The sequence below is a fragment of the Rhamphochromis sp. 'chilingali' genome, assembly GCF_963969265.1.
Source record: "Rhamphochromis sp. 'chilingali' genome assembly, chromosome: 1".
NCBI lineage: Eukaryota > Metazoa > Chordata > Actinopteri > Cichliformes > Cichlidae > Rhamphochromis > Rhamphochromis sp. 'chilingali'.
Window position 1 is genome coordinate 35,310,205 of NC_137929.1, and position 17,845 is coordinate 35,328,049.

A 17,845-nucleotide genomic window follows, 5' to 3' on the forward strand; every position below is an offset into this window, starting at 1 on the left:
CCGGCATGCCTTCATATTTATCTGTCTCGCTCATGTCTGCGGTAGGCTTGCTTAGCATAGGGGGTCTAGCCTTAGGACCCTTACTGGATACAGACGCCCCAGGCAGGAATCGAACTTGCGATCCTCTGTTCCAAAGGCGTGTAGTCTAACCACTACGCTATCCAGCTCTCTCTCTCTCTCTCTATATATATATATATATATATATATATATATATATATATATATATATATATATATATATACACACACACACACACACACACACACACACACACACATATATACACACACACACACACACACACACACACACACACACACATATATATATACACACACACACACACACATATATATATACACACACACACACACACACACACACACACACATATTATATATATATATATATATATATATATATATATATATATATATATATATATATATATATATATATATATATATATATATATATATATACACACACACACACACAGATATATACACACACACACACACACACACAGATATATACACACACACACACACACACATATATATACACACACACACACATATATATATATATATAAATAAAAGCATATATACGCAGTGCAAACAGGAGAGACATGCAAAGATAGCTGTCAAAATGTTTTGTCTGAGGCTCCTTGAAGGAGATTCACTGTAAACTCTGCCAAGTAAAGCAACCAGCTCACAGTATGACACATCTAGGTTCAATGATTTAACATCAGTTTGGGAAGGAGGGTGATCTCTGCAGAATAGTCCAATACTTTCCACTAAAAATTAAAGAATATCCAAAGAGTATAATTGAAAATTTCCACCAGGAGACTTTAGATGTTTTTAGTTAGTAAAAATGAATGTTTTTATGTTTGATCCTAATAAGATTTTTTCACACGTTTTTTTCCCCACATAGCAGGAGTTACACAGAAGCAGAAAACCCATCAGTATACTATCACTGACAATCTTCAGTTAGTAGAAATTTGTGCAGAATAATGTGAAATATAATGAGTCATACTCCCGCTTTCATGTGAAAACACTCAAGAGCCTGAAACAGAAAGAGTTAACAGAAAAAAATGATTCAAGTAGTTTTGTAATCAATCCTAGCTTACTTTTTAGCAGCAGAAGGTTGACCTTTAAAATTGACGACAGAACGTTTTGACCTGTTACTCTGTAAGGACACAACGCTGAGTTCAGGTCCAGATCCAGGTTTACGTTTAGATCCACGTTGAGTCCTGTGAATAATGAAGATGAAGTGACGTGATTACTGAGCTGTGACATAGACAAGAGTCATGGACAGTTGGAGATGGTAATCTCACCTGTGAGCTTTGGTCTGGCTCTCATGTTCCCCACATGGAGTGGTTTTAGAGGAAGAGACTCCCTCCTCTCTGTTCTCACATTGATCCATGCTGCAATATCAATATTCATATTTTGTCAGTTCAACACATCTGAATAATGTTGTCAAATATCTCGGTTGATCTATTATTCAAAGCAGATCAGCAGTTTTAAAAGCTTCACACCAATTATTCTTGTTTAGTTTTTAAACTGTTATTAACTACCTGTAGGAATGTGGAAAACTAGAAGCGGCATTAACATTAAAATAAAGTTTGAAGCTTAATGTGTCCGACATAATAAAAATACGAGTATGAACCAATATGACCTAATCCAGAGGGTATTCTTTATTATATTTATTTATTTATTATATTTAGAAATGCTAATTGGCAAAATAAGAAACTGTTGTTTTAACTATCTTAAGGGAGAAGATTGGTCTCCAACACTTTACTACTGAAAAATGGGGAAAATCATTTAATTTCTAAAGATATAGGCATATAGTTCCACGTTTAATAAAACAAAGTTTTCATTTACATTTTTGCACATTCTATGTGAAGGAGACAAACTAAGTCTCAAAAATAAGGCGAGCCTTTATTTGGCTGATAACAAGAGTGTACAAAATAACATGACAGGAACAGAAGCTATGGTTTAACTAAAACCTAAACTGGAACCCACTAGAAGCAACTATGAGGAGTGACTAAGACAACTGTGAACAGGACTCTGTGCGGGTGCATGAATGCTATGACTACATGGCAAGGATTAACAAACATGAACATGACCATGACCTGCACAGAATCCTGAAAAAACTCTTAACTTGAGGTGTGGGAAGGAACACAGAAGACACGACACAGACTGAATCAAACACTGGGGCTGTGTCCCAATTCAGAGACAGCACGCTTGAAGTACGCATTTTGAGTGCGATTACGTCACCGCCACGCGACGACGGCTGTCCCAATTCGACGTGTACTTCAAATGCATACTCCAAATGCGCCGTCGATTTCCCCAAATATCAAGCGTGGTCCGGTGCACGCTTCGTGGTCCCATATATCCCACAATTCATAGAGCGGCGGTGGGTGTGGATAATTTTGCCGCAAAATACGGCAGAAGGGAGCAGCCGAAGAGTGAACTGTCAAAAGTAAGTACTGAATATGACGTCACTTATTTATGTGCGAATGTTTAATAACGAAGAACATTAAAACATTACTGTTGGCCACATGTCGGCAGAGTTGTGTGACATTAGTGATGTCTGTACTTTCAGCGTTAACTTGGTTGTAAAGCCATATACACACATACATACACATATATATACATATATACACACATATATATACACACATATATGTGTATGTATATATACACTCAACAAAAATATAAACGCAACACCTTTGTTACTGCTCCCATTCCCCATGGGATGGACGTAGAGACCTAAAATTCATTCCAGATACACAATATAACCATCCCTCCCAAACAGTGGTCACAAATCAGTCCAAATGTGTGGTAGTGGGCACATCTGCCATGTTGAGATAATCCATCCCACCTCACAGGTGTGCCACATCAGGATGCTGATCTGACATCATGAGTAGTGCACAGGTGTACCTCAGACTGCCCACAACAAAAGGCCACCCTGGAATGTGCAGTTTTGTCTCACAGCAAAATGCCACAGATGCCACAAGCAATGAGGGAGCGTGCAACTGGCATGCTGACAGCAGGAATGTCAACCAGATCTGTCGCCCGTGCATTGAATGTTCATTTCTCAACCATAAGCTGTCTCCACAGGCGTTTCAGAGAATATGGCAGCACATCCAACCGGCCTCACAACCGCAGACCTCGTGTAACCACACCAGCCCAGGACCTCCACATCCAGCAGGTTCACCTCCAAGATCGTCTGAGACCAGCCACCCAGACAGCTGCTGGAACAATTGGTTTGCACAACCAAACAATTTCTGCAAAAACTGTCAGAAACCGTCTCAGGGACGCTCAACTGCATGCCCATCGTCCTCATCGGGGTCTTGACCTGACTCCAGCTCGTCGCCGTAACAGACTTGTGTGGGCAAATGCTCACATTCGATGGCGTCTGGCACGTTGGAGAGGTGTGCGCTTCACGGATGAATCATGGTTCACATTGTTCAGGGCAGATGGCAGCTGAGAATGTCCCAGTTCTTGCATGGCCAGCATACTCACCGGACATGTCACCCATTGAGCATGTTCGGGATGTGCTTGACCGGCGTATACGACAGCGTGTACCAGTTCCCACGAATATCCAACAACCTCGCACAGCCATTGAAGTGGAGTGGACCAACATTCCACAGGCCACAATTGACAATCTGATAGACTCCATGCGACGATGTGTTGCACTGCATGAGGCAAATGGTGGTCACACCAGATACTGACCGGTTCTGGGTCCCCAGACCCCCAATAGCGCAAAAAACTGCACATTCCAGGGTGGCCTTTTGTTGTGGGCAGTCTGAGGTACACCTGTGCACTACTCATGATGTCAGATCAGCATCCTGATGTGGCACACCTGTGAGGTGGGATGGATTATCTCAACATGGCAGATGTGCCCACTACCACACATTTGGACTGATTTGTGACCACTGTTTGGGAGGGATGGTTATATTGTGTATCTGGAATGAATTTTAGGTCTCTACGTCCATCCCATGGGGAATGGGAGCAGTAACAAAGGTGTTGCGTTTATATTTTTGTTGAGTGTATATATATATATTAGGGGTGCAACGATACTCGTATCGATATTGAACCGTTCGATACAGTGCTTTCGGTTCGGTATGCATATGTATCGAACAATACAAAATAAATTTTTAATTTATTTTATCAACTTTCCTTCTGACGATGCTGTCTGTGTTGAGCGCTCAGTGGATCTGCGCTCGACAGTGCAGCCTAGGCGGAGTAGTCTAACGCAGATTCCCTGAGCGCAGGGCAAGCTAGCGAGACAGAAGTTAAGCTCTCCTTGCAACATGGCAAATTGAACCTCCCCACCCTCATTCAGATCTGGCGTTTGGAACTATTTTGGTTTTCATGTGACGTATGACCCTGAAGGTAAGCGCATCATGGACTAAAGTAAAACAGTATGTTGGATGTGCCACGCAATGCTCAATTACATGGGTGGGAGCTAGTGTGTTAGCGCAGTTAGCTCGTGTTGACCGTCCAGCCCCATGCACGGGCGATCCGCGGTAGCTCGTTAACGGAGATTTGCCGTGTTGTGGCATTAACGTCATTTCAACGAGATTTACGCTGACAGCACTAGTGGGAATACAACAAATATGACTGCACATTTACACCGACATCATCCTAGTGCAAAGACAAGTGGAAGCAGAAAACAACATGCAGCATGCTACAAACTTTACCCGAGTCATTTAGACAGCTGTTAGCACATGATTCTCCTTATGGGGACCTGATATGTTTAATATGCTGCTGAGAATATAGCCCAGAAGAAGCGTATAGTATAGCTTTTATTTTGGAAAGAGCCATTTCTCTGTAATAAACTCTCTTTTCCAAAGATGAGTGATTCCTCAATCAGATACAGGGCTTGCAAAATCGCCTGCCCGACATCCCGGGGCTAGCGATTTTTCCAGTCGGGCTACCAAAATCTATCTCTGCCCTGCCCGTCGGCCTATCGTAGGAAGGATAAATATATGTCAATGCTTTTGCATTCTTTCGGAAATGTAGCTGGGTAATTATGTCATTGGCATCGGTGAGCCACTGTCAATATGTGACATATTGAAATCGCGTTTGAATTTGCGCTTGTTTTTTGCTTTCACTTTGCAATCGCGCACTGTGTATAGAGAGCGACAGCACTGATTGGTGAGTGGTGATAATTTGCGCACCAATTCCTCTGACATCGTCTTATCAATCTTTAGCTTACTATGCAAACATGACAAGTGAAATCTCCCGCAGCAAGCTTAAACATGTGAGAGGTTGATCGCGCAGAGAATCGCTGAGCGTTATGTGAGTGCGTGTGTAAAAGAAACAGGATATATATTGTAGCGGGTCAGGGCTGTTCGGGGTTCTGTTTGTACAGTTATGTTTTGTTTATGTTGCCATAGTGACGGGTGACGCCCTCTCGCTGCGACGGTGTGTCCTTCCGGGGTCAGAGGGCGCCCTGTGTGGTGGTGTTGTTGTTGCTGTGCTGTTGCCGCGCTGAGCAGTTAGCTAGCGGCAGTGTTCTTCTGCAGATGTCAATAAACGGCTGTGCTCCCTGGCTAGCTCACGGGAAGCAAGACCAAACGATACCTCCGTCTCCTCCTTGTCTGAGCTCGCCACATTGGTGTCAGAAGTGGGATGATGGTGGCACCCCATGTTCTGACCCGAGTGACTTTTCCCCCGCCGGTCGTGAGCGGCCAGTGCGCCAAAAGAAGGCACCTGGACATTTGCAGGACTTTGTGTGGCGTAATGGGGTCGTCGGGGACGACTGACCCCTTAGGTGGGGGCTATGTAGCGGGTCAGGGCTGTTCGGGGTTCTGTTTGTACAGTTATGTTTTGTTTATGTTGCCATAGTGACGGGTGACGCCCTCTCACTGCGACGGTGTGTCCTTCCGGGGTCAGAGGGCGCCCTGTGTGGTGTTGTTGTTGTTGCTGTGCTGTTGCCGCGCTGAGCAGTTAGCTAGCGGCAGTGTTCTTCTGCAGATGTCAATAAACGGCTGTGCTCCCTGGCTAGCTCACGGGAAGTAAGACCAAACGATACCTCCGTCTCCTCCTTGTCTGAGCTCGCCACAATATTTTAGTTCTGCTGAGCCAAATAAGACAGGTCAGGGTGAAGAAGTGACAGCCAAAGAAAAGCTTACCACAAAACGGAAAAGTTATGACAAATCAGACTATAAGGCAAAAAGAAAGCGCAGCTTTATGGTTTCATGGACAAAAGAATTTCTGTGGCTGCAATATCACAAGCGAAATAACCAGGGCTGCACATAAGTGGTCCACAGGTGCGCATTCGCTGTCAAAATAAAAAACGGGCACAAGATAAGAAGTTGCAACGCGTGTTTACATACATAAGATTTTCAGGAGGAGGACAGACATTTGTTTAGAACTCTTAAAGATGTCGAAGAAGCAAGCTCCTTTAAGCAATTACTGTGATGTTCCTCCACCTCCAAAGAAATGTCAGAAGGAGTCCGAACCACAAAAGAAGCACGTATTCTCGGAAAAGTAGTTGCAGGAGGTGAGCTGGCTTCAAACAAATGATGAACGCACAGAGATGTGGTGCGGAATGTGCCGTGAAAATTTAATAAATGACAAATTAAAAAGGCATGAACATTTTTTTTGTATCGAAAAAATATCGAACCGTGACACCAAAGTATCGAACCGAACCGAACCGTGAATTTTGTGTATCGTTGCACCCCTAATACATATATATACATATATATACATATATATATACACACACATATATATCATAATAATCTGACAATACTATAATATTGGCCATATTATATTTACATTACCACAGTGAGATGACTTTAGTCTCATGAACAACATTAGCTAATTGTTATTTACTAACTAATCTTAAAATGACTGCTCAGTACAGAAATGAAGCCCAACTATCATGTTTTACAGTCCTGTGGTCTCAGCCTCAGATACTCAACTAATCACAGTGATGTCATGACAAAAATGAATGACCAACAAAATATTTTTTTCTCCTTCATTTCTGTCAAACAAAGCTGTATGTAACATTTCTCGCGGTTAGTATCATGGTTGCTAGGCAACCTGAACAGCGCGACGAAGGCTAGACCGTCCCATTTCACAAGCCTCTCACTTCCGCACTTCTCGTACTTATAGTACGCACCGTACGTAGTACGCGTAGTGCGCGTACTTCAAGCGTGCAGACCCTGAATTGGGACACAGCCAAAGACTAAATACCCACAGGGATGATCAGGGGAAGTGGAAACACATGAGGGAAAAGCTGACACACATGAACCTAATGACAGGGCAGGGGAAGTGAAACTAAATGCAATGAACAAAGAACACCAGACTCTTCCAAAATAAAATGGGAAACATGGAGCTGTAGACATGACACGAACTTGACAACAAGAATAACACAGACATGAAACATGTCAGGTAGACACACGAGCCAGGGAGACTTAGTAGAGGGGGAGAAGAAAAAAGGAACTAAGAAACAAAGGACTAAAGAGCAATCTAAAAACTAACTAGATGAGCTTAATTGGAACACAAATAAATACAAAAGATACATAAAAACTCAAACACTGGGTCACACGACCCAGTACCGTGACATAACTTTTAAAAAAGTTCCACTTTGGCTCAAATTGTTGGACAAAGAGTATATTCAAGAATATTTTGGAAATAGTTCAGATAAAAAGCAAACAAATGTGTTTTTATTTTGATGTTTAAATTGTCTCAACATTTGCCTTCCCTTTACCTAAAAATAAAATGTGACTGGTACATATTCATCTTTAAATTAACCAACAGCAGAAAAGCTAATATAACTTTTGATCGGTATAATACAGTCAGTATGAGAAACATGAGACCTGCAAAACCTGTTGCACCACCCATCCTTTCTTTGTTTTGGCATAAACAGTCAAAATCCCTGTTGAAGGACAGCCAACAGTCTGTGAAACTGTATTTTAAAGAAGAGGCCTACTTGTTGAATGTATATCTAGGCAAAATATATAGTAAATAATAATTTTAAAGGTATCCAGTTACCCGGTGTACCTCCCTTGGTAGTCCCATGGTACTACCATTTGTCTTACTTCCTATTTTCAGCAGTGAGTGTGAACTATGGAACAGTAGTTTTATGCTGGAACTGAGCTACACACAGCTGATAACAGCAAGGAAAGAAACAATACAGACTAACTTTTATGGTAAAATAATTGTTTTGTTCCACCAAATATAAACAAAACAGCACAGTTTGTTTTCTCAAGAAATCAAACATCAGCTGTCCCAACATTACAGAGAAGAAACTGACAGTAAAGTTACTAAAGACAAACTTTAAAGAAAAAGAAGGGAAATAGTATATAGGTGCAGTGATTTATTGAAACACCCGAAAACATACATAGAAATGCAGGACGGCAAAAACATAGGGCCTAAGGTAGAAGGCGCTCCTTCCCTTTACACAGAATGCATATATGTTCAGTGTTAGAGTTTCACTTCAGTCATTGTTCTATCTTGTGAACCAAAGCCTAAGTTTATTTATTATATATGCAGTATACGTTATGAATTGAATTTTGGCTCTATTTATTCAGTGACTTTATATTTGATAGATTAAAATAAACACCTTTTCTGCAAGATCTTGATGGCGGAAAGGCAAACATGTTGACATTAACTATGCAATGATTTGTTTTTTGGAAAGTGTCTTATAGAGGAGTTTGTTGGCACTGCAGCTTTATAACTTATGTTTGTAAGCCAAAGGAAAAAAATTGATGCTCAAAAGAGCAAGGAAAGAAGAGAGATAAAGTCTGTTCCACAGACCTCTGACAGTGGTTGTTGTCCACGGTGGTAATCAAAAGATGGAATGACACTATTACTCATTATTGCTATATGCTATTATTTTTGCACTTACAGTGTGTGTGTGTGTGTGTGTGTGTGTGTGTGTGTGTGTGTGTGAGTGAGTGAGTGAGAGAGAGAGAGAGAGAGAGAGAGGGGGGGGGGGGGGGGGGAGCGTGAAGGAGAAACCTCGTGAGAGAGAATGAGGGATTCCATAATTTGCAGAATCTCACATTGTCTTGGCTGTAAAGCCCCCCAAAATATACGTAAGTGTAATCCAGTGGTAAGTGTAATATGACTCTCTTCACTTCTCTGTTTGGGTGAAAACAGTCAACGCAAACAGTTTGTGACGCAGTATTTTTTTAATCCGAGGTCTATAGGTTGAATTTATATCTGAGCTATATCTGTTATAAATAATAATTTTGCAAAGTTCCGCTATGTACACTCTGCTGCCTCCGTAAATATAAGTACCCCGGAGCCCAGAAGCTGTACAGTCGACAGCTAGTTTTCTCCTCCTCCACAGACTGATTGGTGCAGTAAAAAGCTACCTTTAATCATTAGCAAGTGGATCCACAGAAATAACGACTCTTGTTCCGCTGCTGAAAAACAACTAACTCTGCTGCTGCTCATTTCCGGACTCTGGTGACACACATTTAAAGACGGAAGAAACGAAGCGTTTACAGGATGGCTTCGTTCGTCCAGCCGTTAATCCACTAACGTGAAATACGGATATTTTCTCATGTTTCTGTTCGAACTAAGCAGCACACAGCAGATGTTAGCGTGGGAAAAACTGTCTAATTTACACACTGGTTCTCTTACCTTCACATGAAGCTTCACGCAGAGATGATCAGCATCAGACAGGAGAAGCACGAAGGTAAGGAAAAATGAAAGTACATTTTAATCAGGAAATACCCTTGTCGTCAAGCCAGTCGTCACGTCTTTTGTGTTGTGTATGTAAACTAAGTATTACGGTAAGAAAAAAAACAAGCACAGATTTCAAAGTAAAAGCAATTCGGGATCGTTTTAACCGAGAAGGGTTTGGCTGCAGCCACTTTGGAGCTCCACAGTAACCGGATACACGTGACCTCCACAGTAGCCGGAAGCACGTGACCTCCACAGTATCCGTAAACACGCATGGATACCGTGGAAGTAGTGATGGGCAGATGAAGCTTCATAAAGCACTGAAGCTTTTCATCCAATTGGTTCACCCCAGCGCAAAGCTTCTTGAAGCTTCATTTGCTCTAGTAGGACACCTACTGGACGTAAAAATATTAGTTGGCATGAATTTGAAGTGTGGCCTTTTGCACACAGCCTGTAAATGTCAACAACAAAAGGAGTGTGTAAAACATCTATATTGTATTGATGGCAGTATACTTTGTATATTTATACTGGCAGTATGGAAAATGATCATTTGGAAATGCTTAAAATGGAAATGATCATTTACTGTGAGGTGAGGTGTGGTTGGGGTGTGGACAGTGGTTGTGCTTTACATTGAGGATATGAGCGGTCCATACGTTGAGGTATGGACAGCTACACACTGAGGCATCAGTCCTACCCATATTTTATTCAGTAAAAACTAAATTTCCACTGCTTTTATAACCTTTAGTGGGGAGAACATAGCTAGGATTTAATGATTTAACAAATCTTTTGAATCCTTTGTCCTCCACAATGCTAACTGGCTGGGAGTCCTCAATCACCACGCTAACCAGGTCTTCATCTATTTGAGATTGTTCTCCTGAGGAAAGACAATAAAGACAAAGCACAAATATAAATATCACACACGTAACTTATTACAGCTGTATAATATTGTTATATCATTTAGTAACATTACTGCATGCTATATTATCATGGCATTTGATGGCTCACCTGGTCTTGCTCCACAATCGGTGTTCCCCTTATTCTCATGCAAAGCTCTGTAGTGCCTAAGCATGGATGAGGTGTTGTTGTTATATCCCAGCTCCCTGGCACATAGCAAACACTTCACCTTGTACAAAAGTACAGCCGCTTAACATAAATTATATTGCACCATCAGTATTATGAAAATACATCTTCTGTAGAAATGGTAAATGGCCTGCATTTGTATAGCGCTTTTTCTAGTCCGTAAGGACCCCAAAGCGCTTCACACTACATTCAGTCATTCACCCATTCACACACACATTCACACACTGGCGATGGCAAGCTACATTGTAGCCACAGCTGCCCTGGGGCGCACTGACAGAGGCGAGGCTGCCGGACACTGGCGCCACCGGGCCCTCTGACCACCACCAGTAGGCAAACACGGGGTTAGTATCTTGCCCAAGGATATTTGCCATGCAGCCAGGATGCAGCCTGGGATCGAACCACCGACCTTCTGATTAGTGGATGACCTGCTCTGCCACCTGAGCTACAGCCACCCAGAAATTTACATACCTTGTTGGGAGGAATAAAATCAAAGTGTTCCCACACAGGGGAGGACATCCTCCTCTTCTTAGCTGGCTCCATTCTCTCCTGACTTTCTCTCCTCACGCTCATAAACCTCCAAACTGTCTCCAAACTGTCTCCAAACTCTCACTAACCGCAGCTCTCCATCAAACACCCACATTTTGAATGAAGTCTGGGGGGTTTATATCGCTGTCATATCTCGCGGCAAAGTTCGAACCACTTAATGAACCATTCACGTGGTACAGCCGGGCAGCGAGGCTTTGGACGTCATCATTTTCAGCTCCTCCCATAAATGAAGCAAGCCTCGATACGCGCATCGCGGAAACGCCCCCTCCATTACTCGACACAAGCTTCGAAGCCTCGATACAGAACGTCACATCACTACGTGGAAGTCTTGCAAGTTGATCGCAAAGGTTGGGACAGAGTCTTTCTTAAATAAATTTGCCGTTAGTGATTTCATAATTCTAGGAATCGTCTAGTTTTCTTACAATGATCATGTTGCCACTTTTTTTGCGTTACAACAACATTCCTTCTTATTTTAATGTTTTTTCATCGTGCTCCATGGCAGAGAAACACACAGATCAATATCTCATTGTCGGCACTGGGTCAAGCTGTCGTAGGTAAGTACATGCATTGTCTCATGACCAGAACGCTACCATTGTTTACATGTTAGATTTGTTCCTATCTGTGTGTGTATATTCTTTTCTTTGTGTACCTAGCCCCACAGGTGTGCAATAAACCCAGAGAAATCACAGAAACGGTGTTGAACCCAGCACCTTCAATGTCTGGTGACACTGGTAAAATTTCTTAATTTGAATAGTGATTGTCATATATAGGTGAAATAATAATCTTGCATTCATTATCTTGTTGTAGTTGATGGCTCATAAACGAATTTGTTACATGCTGTTTCAAATGAATTTCCTTCTATAAATAGTGCTTATTTTTCTTGCATTTGTATGCATTTAATATGCATTCTATGTAGTGTTTTGTCTGAAACCTGTTAAAATCCCTATAGAACCTCAGGAAAGAGTTGACAACAAGAACGCCAATAGAAGGTCTCAACAGATGCAACTTTTCCTGACCTGTGTGGACCACCGTGCGAAGCTCTGACAAAGCCTGAGAACATTTTGGCCAGCCGTTCATCATGGTGTTTTGTACCGCACCCTGGCCAACAACAGCTTGTATGTTAAAGTTTTCAGATGTCGCAAAGTGCAACTTTTAGTGCTTATCTGATTTTGTCATCCACAGTCTATGACACCTATCTGTTTTTTTTAGCTCAACTATGTTCTGGACATCAGCAGACCCAAAGATGAGCTGATTGTTGAAACGTCTTCTGGATGCCTCACGCGGGCAGATTTTTGGACACTGGGTTTAAACAAACAAATGGAATCGACTGTAAGTATTTTTTTTGTCTATGAATATGAAATAATAAAGTGTACATTCATTTTTTTCATGATTTTTTCTGTTTCAGATTGGAAATGGCTGTTTTGAGCTTATCACTAAAATTGTTCAGTCAAAGGTACTGTATGTTGTATATGATGATTGTCAAGCTTTAATTTAAAGAGTTGTTGTTTTAAATGTTTTTTTTTTTTACATTCTAGGGGATAAGCATTTACATAGAAAATCTGTATGTCACCCGGACTTGGCTTGCACCCTATGGCTGTGATCCATTGCAGTCCTTTCCTGTAAGTGTACCATCCTTTAAAGAAACAAGCAAGTAATCAAAATGATTTTTTTTATAACTTTGGTGAGAGTTCATATACAGGATACTTAAAAATACAATTCTGTTTCAGACTGATGCTCAGAGGATGCACATCATAGTTCTCCCTCTCTGGACACCTGGTCATTTCCAGTTGTGTGTAAGTCTTGTTTTTTGACACATACAAACTGTTAGAATTTTGCTATGTGTCTGAGATGTATTCAAGCTTTTATGATGCAGTTTCAAAAGTCTTTGATTGTGATCGCTTGCAATGACATTGTTTTCAGGTTTGAAGTCATGGCTAACTGTCTTTTAGGTACTGAAGCCACCTAAAAGAGAAATCCTCTTTCTTGACCCATTATAAACCAAGGCAGGATTTGGTGGCCAACAATATGTTTCACTTTTGAGGTCACATTTTTATAAGCATTTTTGGTTTGTTCCGGAGTTTTCAGGAACCTGTTCAGTGTTCCAGGTTAAGTGCATCCCAGATCATGTTCTGCTGATCTTGAGTGTTCACACATACAGTACACTCACATGCTTTTTTTATAAACTATATCAGCAAGTTTCTGTGTGGAGTTTGCATGTTCTCCCAGTGTTTGCGTGGGTTCTCTCCAGGTACTCCGGCTTCCTCCCACCGTCCAAAGACATGCAACTTGTGGGGATAGGTTAATTGGATAATCCAAATTGTCACTAGGTGTAACTGTGTGAATGAATGTGAGTGCGAATGGTTGTCTGTCCCTGTGTGTTGGCCCTGCGACAGACTGGCGACCTGTCCAGTCTGTCGCTCTATGACAGCTGGGATAGGCTCCAGCGCCCCCCGCGACCCTGAAAAGGATAAGCGGAAGCGAATGGATGGATGGATGGATATATCAGCATGATGCTTCAACATTTTATTCTATTTCTCATCTTCACATTATGATCAAGTCAGTGATACTGTCTTTAGATGAGTTTCAGACATAAATAGGGTCTTCAAATGTTCTAGTTTAACATAAAACACCATTAAAAATTAGTTTATAAAATATGCCAACCTTAACTTAAAGCTGTAAATGCTTTATTTTGACCAACTGTGAGCATGTGACTGCACTTTTTCATTTTGTTATGCTGTTTTGTTGAGGTCGTGTTCCTAAGGCCTGTAGTTATAGTTGGTGCTATTAGCAATAAACATTTCACACCCATCATGATGACATCTGTTAACTTGTGAATGTAACTGTCTTTAAAAAAAAAAGGTATCTTGCAGTGAAGATCATTCCCGGGCAGTGGTCAGAAAAAAAGAGCTTTGACTTGAAGGTATGTGCTAGTTTAAGTGTATGGTGAATAATATGAATTACACTAGTCTTCTTTTAAGGGATTTTATTAACAAGCTTTTATTTTCAATGTAATACAGGGTTTTCCAAGCCAAGACTATGGAGTTGACTGTGGGATCTTCATGCTGATGGTAATTTTTCTCTTCTCTTCTTGAGATTCATACAGAAGCTAATTTAAGCTTCTAAAAAAATGACATTTTTATTTTTTCTTCCAAATAGTCTGCTCTGTACGTGGCACTGGATGCTTCATTTGACTATACTATAGTAAGTGTTCTATTTACTTTCACAGCAATGGAGTCTTGAATCTTTTGAAAGTTGTTAAATATGTTTCATATTACTATTTTACAGTCAGACATGCCCTACTTGCGTAAATGGTGGTGCTTGCTGTTGATGGAGAACTTTGATCTCAGGAGGTATTTATATTTTCACTTCTGTTCTATGTCATGTCAAAGTTTACACACCTTAACAATATCAACATTTTCTGTTAAGCTCTGGCAAGCTATTTGCACACTGGAGAGAGGAAACCAAAGCTGTGCTTGAAGGACAACACGTGCCCATTTTCAGACTGAAAAAGCGCAAGTTCCAGGAAGTCAGGTCAGTATTCACTTTAAACAGTAGTGTAATTACATGTTTAGTGACATTTGAATAACTGTTAAAAAACTGTTCTGCAACAGAGAAATAACTATGTTTTTATCCCCATTTGCCTGACACAGGAGCCAGCAGTTGTTGAAGATCTGCGTCCTGCTGTGCAGTGGGTTGTCCAAAATAAGGCACTTTTCCGTGGACACGTAACAATGCCAAAATATCTGTCCTTAAATCAAGGGGACCAGCAGAGGGTCTTAAGAGACATGTCAGAGGAAGAAGACACTGGAGCAAGGGACTTGTTCCTCTTTGTTTTTCAGTTTGCAGAGGACATGGAGCTCTTTTTGAAAGCATGTGCTGATGAGCAGGGACTAAGGGTCAGTGCTATGTCTGACATGTAATGGACAAATGAAGGCACTGGCTGTGTTTGTTTGTTTGTTTGTTTAATATGTTGTTGTTGTTGTTTATTGTTTTGTTTTTGCATAGTACAAAATTCCAATTAAACTTATTTCAAAATGTTGTTCACTTGATTCTATGTCCATACGTATAATAAAGGATTACAGTGTAACAGCATTAAATGTAAATGTAACAGCATTTTTTTTATACTTGTAATTTCAAAATAAAAAGCTTATTGTTGATATTAACAGTAAAGAATTGTAATCAATAATATTTTTATACATTTTAAACATTAACACTCTGGGCTCTATCCTGGCGATTTGTGGCCACTTCACTTATTCTTTTTTTTTGACTACTGCACTGCAGTGGACCAAAAGAATGACACGGGTTTGATCTTAAGGATCTAATAGTTGTGTGTGTTGTGCATGACATTGCCACACAAATATGTATTTGCAAGATAGAGTAGAATAAATTATGACGCATGAAATATTACAAAGGCTGCAGGGAATTTCTGTTGATACAGACTATTGAGCTTTGAGTTTCCCAGTCAAACTTAGCTTTGAAGCACATGCTAAAAACACTTTTACTCTTGTACATTTCATAACAAGACACCATAGCCAAACTATTAACAAAATATATATTATTAAAAAATTCAAAGCTGCAGCACATACAGCAACAAACACCGTTAGTAAATGTGTCCTGGAGTTTATGCAGGTGCAGAAAGTGCTGCTGCTGTAAGTAAGCCTAACAGCTTCCAGATCACTTATTTTTCTGGAAAGATGGTAGGAAGGGCATCACTGCTGATTTCTACAGTCTCCCAGATCTTGGAATACAATCCCTTTGTACCATGAAACCACTTCGCAGTACTAGGAGTCCACTAAAACCTATAAAGAGAGTGATCCTGGAAGAAATGGGGCACACACTAGTGACCTCAACAATTGCAAGACAGCCTTTTCCCCGATGCTCAGATGGGAAAAAAAAGGAAGTTTCATGAAAACATTAGGACTTTATCACCGTTTTATCTGAAAAGTTAATGGTAATATATAACCTAACTGGCTATAAAGAGTAAAAAATTTAGATACAATTTTGATTTTGATGAAAAGGACTGGTGCTATTTTAAAGAGTCACGTCGGTAAAAATAGATAAATGTTTTAATAAATATACATTTTATAGCATTTTGTGAACATACACAAAAAGTGGCCATTTTTGGCAACAAACAAGCTGAGAGAGAGTTTTATATTTTTTGCTCTCCTTGAACAAAAATAATAGTGCATAATAATCAATGTTGATGTTAATCAATTAGATGTCCCAGACACTACTATTAATAATACAGCAGTCCCTCGTTTATCGCTGGTGGTTTTTTTTTTTTTTTGTTTTTTGTTTTTTTTTAAATTATTATTAGTAATATAAACATACAAACAAAATGCACCATATATTACAGATTCAGAGAATAGACATTTCTTACATATTAGCAACTTTCATACATAGTGAAAAGAAAATACAAAGATGGGGTCACATAATTTAACAGATTATTAACTCACTAAATCAAAATCTTCCATAAAGGAAACAAAAAAAGCAGCCTTTTTCTTTTTAACTAAGGTCAAAGATTTAACCAACAGGTTTAAGTCGTTTTTCCAGTAAGCTAGTGTTGGTTTAGTCTTAAAAAAGCGACATTTATGTATAAATTGCTTGCACAAGATTAATAACACATTAACACCATAATTAGCTTTCTTTTCTTTCAAAAACACTCCGAACATTATCATATTTAAGGTAAATGGGGTAATTTGAATCCCACTGGAATAAAGCCAGGTATGAAAATCCAACCAAAATATTTGTATAAAATTGCACAAAAAGAATAGATGATCCAAATCCTCCTCTTCTGTTTCACAAAATACACAATTACCCGTTTCTATTTTGAATCTATCACTAAGGAGTCTATTTGTCGGGTAAATTTTATTCAAGATTTTAAATTGGACTTCTTTCCCTTTAGGAGGGATAGGGAAGGTGATATAATCAGTTCTTATTTTTTCAATTTGTTCCCTTTGGAAATCTTTTAATATGTAATTACGTCTAAGTAAATTTGGAGAATAAAGACTCCTTAATGAAGATCTAAGAAACTTATTATTGCATTTAACATCACAAAATCGAATACCATCTATATATAATTGCCTTAACTTGGGGGAGATGTCAGAATATATTATATCATTTACAACTATGTTTTTAAGTGACAATGGAATGGATTTTATAACCCGATTAAATTTACTTTTAGAACATTGGATATTAAACTTTTGGCAAAAATCTTGATGTCCTAGAACATGCCCTTCCTCATCTACAAAATGGGCAATTGCCCAAACACCTTTTGATAACCAATCTTGAATAAAAATAGATTTTCTGTTCATCAGTATATATCTATTGTTCCAAATTGGGCTACTATGTGGAGTGAAATTATGTTTAAATAACATTTTCCAATAAAGAAGGACCTGTTTATGTCACGGCGAGTGAGATGAGCCGTGTGGAAGAAATGAAGGAGGATCCAAGCGCAGGCAGTCGTGAGGGTGTGAAGGTGGTTTATTGAATATGAAATAAATACGGACAAACAGCAAATGGAGCTCGAACTAAACTAGACTGGAAAACAACTGAA

General features: G+C 39.9%; 2 protein-coding genes across 3 annotated transcripts in view; one reads left to right on the plus strand and one right to left on the minus strand.

Annotated features, from left to right (window-relative positions):
- The window catches only part of LOC308392224 (protein NLRC3-like), a 49,841-nt gene extending 38,504 nt beyond the window's left edge, over window positions 1-11,337 (minus strand). Inside the window, exons 1-4 of one of the 2 annotated variants that reach the window (XM_080875168.1) lie at window positions 11,212-11,337; window positions 9,622-10,786; window positions 1,341-1,430; window positions 1,134-1,256 (exon numbers count right to left, since the gene is read on the minus strand). In XM_080875168.1, the coding sequence (XP_080731294.1) occupies window positions 1,134-1,256; window positions 1,341-1,429 (212 nt within the window). In that variant the 5' untranslated portion in view covers window position 1,430; window positions 9,622-10,786; window positions 11,212-11,337. Of the gene's footprint in view, window positions 1-1,133; window positions 1,257-1,340; window positions 1,431-9,621; window positions 10,787-11,211 lie in introns of those variants that run through there. The other variant, XM_080875167.1, reaches the window with a different exon arrangement.
- Window positions 11,338-11,517: 180 nt separating this feature from the next.
- Window positions 11,518-15,396, plus strand: LOC308392276 (uncharacterized protein). The gene is made up of 14 exons (XM_080875250.1): window positions 11,518-11,636; window positions 11,792-11,843; window positions 11,943-12,020; window positions 12,239-12,404; window positions 12,499-12,618; window positions 12,695-12,742; window positions 12,825-12,908; window positions 13,017-13,082; window positions 14,149-14,209; window positions 14,307-14,357; window positions 14,446-14,490; window positions 14,575-14,639; window positions 14,716-14,820; window positions 14,940-15,396. The coding sequence occupies exons 10-14, from the start codon at window positions 14,349-14,351 to the stop codon at window positions 15,016-15,018; spliced, it is 303 nt and encodes a 100-aa protein (XP_080731376.1). The 5' UTR covers window positions 11,518-11,636; window positions 11,792-11,843; window positions 11,943-12,020; window positions 12,239-12,404; window positions 12,499-12,618; window positions 12,695-12,742; window positions 12,825-12,908; window positions 13,017-13,082; window positions 14,149-14,209; window positions 14,307-14,348; the 3' UTR covers window positions 15,019-15,396.
- Window positions 15,397-17,845: the final 2,449 nt, after the last annotated feature.